The 2,643-nt window shown below is 30.0% G+C and overlaps 1 protein-coding gene across 1 annotated transcript; it reads left to right on the plus strand.

The window, feature by feature from the left end:
* The first annotated feature begins 1,023 nt into the window (after positions 1-1,023).
* LOC108915604 (sex determination protein fruitless-like) lies at positions 1,024-2,369 on the plus strand. The gene is made up of 4 exons (XM_018721674.2): positions 1,024-1,501; positions 1,554-1,658; positions 1,764-1,833; positions 1,961-2,369. Exons 1-4 carry the CDS (start codon positions 1,118-1,120, stop codon positions 2,095-2,097), a joined length of 696 nt encoding a protein of 231 aa, XP_018577190.1. The 5' UTR covers positions 1,024-1,117; the 3' UTR covers positions 2,098-2,369.
* Positions 2,370-2,643: the final 274 nt, after the last annotated feature.

Raw genomic sequence — 2,643 nt, forward strand, 5'->3', positions numbered from 1 at the left:
GGTTTGAAAGTTCCAAACTATATGAACTATTGAATTTAACCCAATATTGTACAAATATTCGGTTAGGTATACTCTCCGGAAAGTGAGATTATTATAACAGTTCATGCATAATTTTTATATTTTTACAGCTTACTTGCCAACTTATCAAGTTTATGAAGCAAATGAATTAAATTGTTGTCGTTTTTACTTACAATTAAATACATAACAAGAAATTGTTTTAATAGTACATGCATAACAACATTCTGTATAAATCAATTAGGATTTCTTGTAGATACAAAATAAACTTAAAATTATTAAAAAATGTTTTATTTCCTTATCGAAACCATTTACTAAGTATATCTTGGCAAATGTCAAAATTTGAAAAATACTATAATATAATAAAATAATAAATAAGAAATTGTCTGTATTTATTTGTGGCATTATAAATGTTATAATTTGGATATTTTGCCATAGTTTGAAGAAAAAAAAACTGGAAAAATAAACCCTTGTACCGATAGGGACAGTCAAGTGTCAATACTGAAAACTTTTGCCTAATAGTGAGATGCCAGAGACATACATCTACATGTATAAGTCTGGTTACGCACTGGAAAAACAAATACACATCACAATAACACTATGACGTTTCTGAAACCTCTAGTTTCGTTATCAAAGCAGAAGTGAATTAGAAAAGTACTGAATATTAGTTTTTCGCTACATTTTCTGTTTAACTAAATAATCTGTTCTCAAAAGTATTGACACTTGACTATTCCTATTTGTATAAGGGTTTACTTTTAAAATTTTTAAAATAATATAATATAGAGGATATAAGTGAGAAGTTGTTTCCATACGACAGATGGCGCTGTAATCAGTTCACAAAGTATAAAGTGTTGCCTACGCATTAGGAGCTAAGTAGTAGTAAGCTTCCAAAACGTTACGTGGCGCTGTTTCGCGGTTTAGTGGCAATATTACTAATATTAGGGACATTTCATTCTACGTTAGTACTATATTTTCTATGTATGGTACGCACCGCATGAGTTTCGGTTAGATATTTGAAAAATGTTTTACACAATTCAAGCTTTATAATCATAAAATGATTTGAATTTTAAAAGAAATAATATTTCAATTGCTTTAATCTTATATGGATATGGAGGTTCAAGAATCAAAATATTCTCTTGAGTTTGAAAACTATGAATATACTCTTCGTGGAAATTTATTAAGGTATTTCAACACAAGGTGTTTAGCAAACGTAACGTTAATTTGTAATGGGGAGGCTATTACGGCCCATCAAGTGGTATTGTCTGCATGTAGTCAATTTTTTGAAAATATTTTAATAGCTCGGACAGAGCCTCACCCTGTTATTGTTTTTTTTGATATTCCAAAAAACCATATGGAACTCTTATTGGAATTCATGTATAAGGGCCAAATAAGTGTCTCAAAGAGCCTTCTTCCTTTACTTCTAACAAGTGCAAAAAAGTTGCAAGTACGGGGTCTGAACTGTGAGAAGTTTAATAATAATCCACAGGTAAATTTTGCTTCTGAACTTAACAAAACACTTATATATTTAAACCTTTTAGATAAATTCAGAAGGAGAAATGTACGAGACTGACACAACACAAAATTCATCTTCTGTCTTAATAGAAACGTTAAGACAAAACATCGTTCGAAAAGTTCAGAATATTGTAAGTACTTTTGCTGTCAGAGCTGTGCAATAAGGTTTTGTTAATGATTTTGCTGTATTTTTAAGATATGCGTTTCTTCTTAATTTTTATTTGTATCTATTTAAGGAGGGCCAAGGTTTGGATAATGAAGAGTCACCAAACTGGTTATCATCGTCAACTCCAAAGAAAAGAGAAGGTGAGTTCAAAATATATAAATCCAGAGACAAAATTTCAAAGGTTGATATTGTTAAATTGTATATTTGTCACGTAATTGGGTTAAATTGCTTGGACGATAAAGAATTGATTAATTTATTTCCTTGTAGAACGTGGGAAGAAAATTATAAACACCTTTGCTGTGAGGTCCCAAAGTATCAATGACAGCGACTCGACCATATACGATTTTAACCCGTGTGAATCAGGACCATCAAAAAATAATTTCAATGAACACACAGCAATATAGAAATCACTTGATAACATCTCGAGTATTGTGGTTACTACCAATACACAACCTAGTGATGGTAATTACGATAAGCAAAACAGTACAAAAACGCAGTAGGACAGCAAAGACAATTTTAAATAGAGACAATAGCAAAGTGTTTAGTTTAGAACGTGTCGAAGAACCTTCTGTCCGTTACCATGATTAGAATAAGCTTTTTTATGGAAATATTGATTTTATTTATACACGGAACTAATTAGCTTCATTGTGTGTTATAATAAATACTTTATAAATTATTTTAATTTGCTTAAATTTTATTGATCTTCCTTGAAAACGGATGCAGTTCATAAGAACATCAAAAGTTATACTTCTATAAAATTTAAATAAATCGGCATTGTTGCCTCCTAAAGTTATGAAAGTACAGTTTCAAGTAATGTGTAACAAAGTTAATTCCTTTGTATTTAATGTAGTTGCTGCTGTCTAAAACAATGAGTGAAAGTAATGTGTATTGTATTACAAAACTTTTTGTATTAATTAAACTAGTAATTTTTTATTTCTTTCTCCGTGTAA

The sequence above is a fragment of the Anoplophora glabripennis genome, unplaced genomic scaffold (genome assembly GCF_000390285.2).
Source record: "Anoplophora glabripennis isolate ALB-LARVAE unplaced genomic scaffold, Agla_2.0 scaffold1782, whole genome shotgun sequence".
Lineage (NCBI taxonomy): Eukaryota > Metazoa > Arthropoda > Insecta > Coleoptera > Cerambycidae > Anoplophora > Anoplophora glabripennis.

Coding starts and splice junctions, on each gene's coding strand:
- LOC108915604 (XM_018721674.2), top strand. CDS start 1,118: ATGGATATGGAGGTTCAAGAATCAAAATATTCTCTTGAGTTTGAAAAC. Junction 1,659..1,763: donor TTCGAAAAGTTCAGAATATT/GTAAGTACTTTT, acceptor TATCTATTTAAG/GAGGGCCAAGGTTTGGATAA. Junction 1,834..1,960: donor AACTCCAAAGAAAAGAGAAG/GTGAGTTCAAAA, acceptor ATTTCCTTGTAG/AACGTGGGAAGAAAATTATA.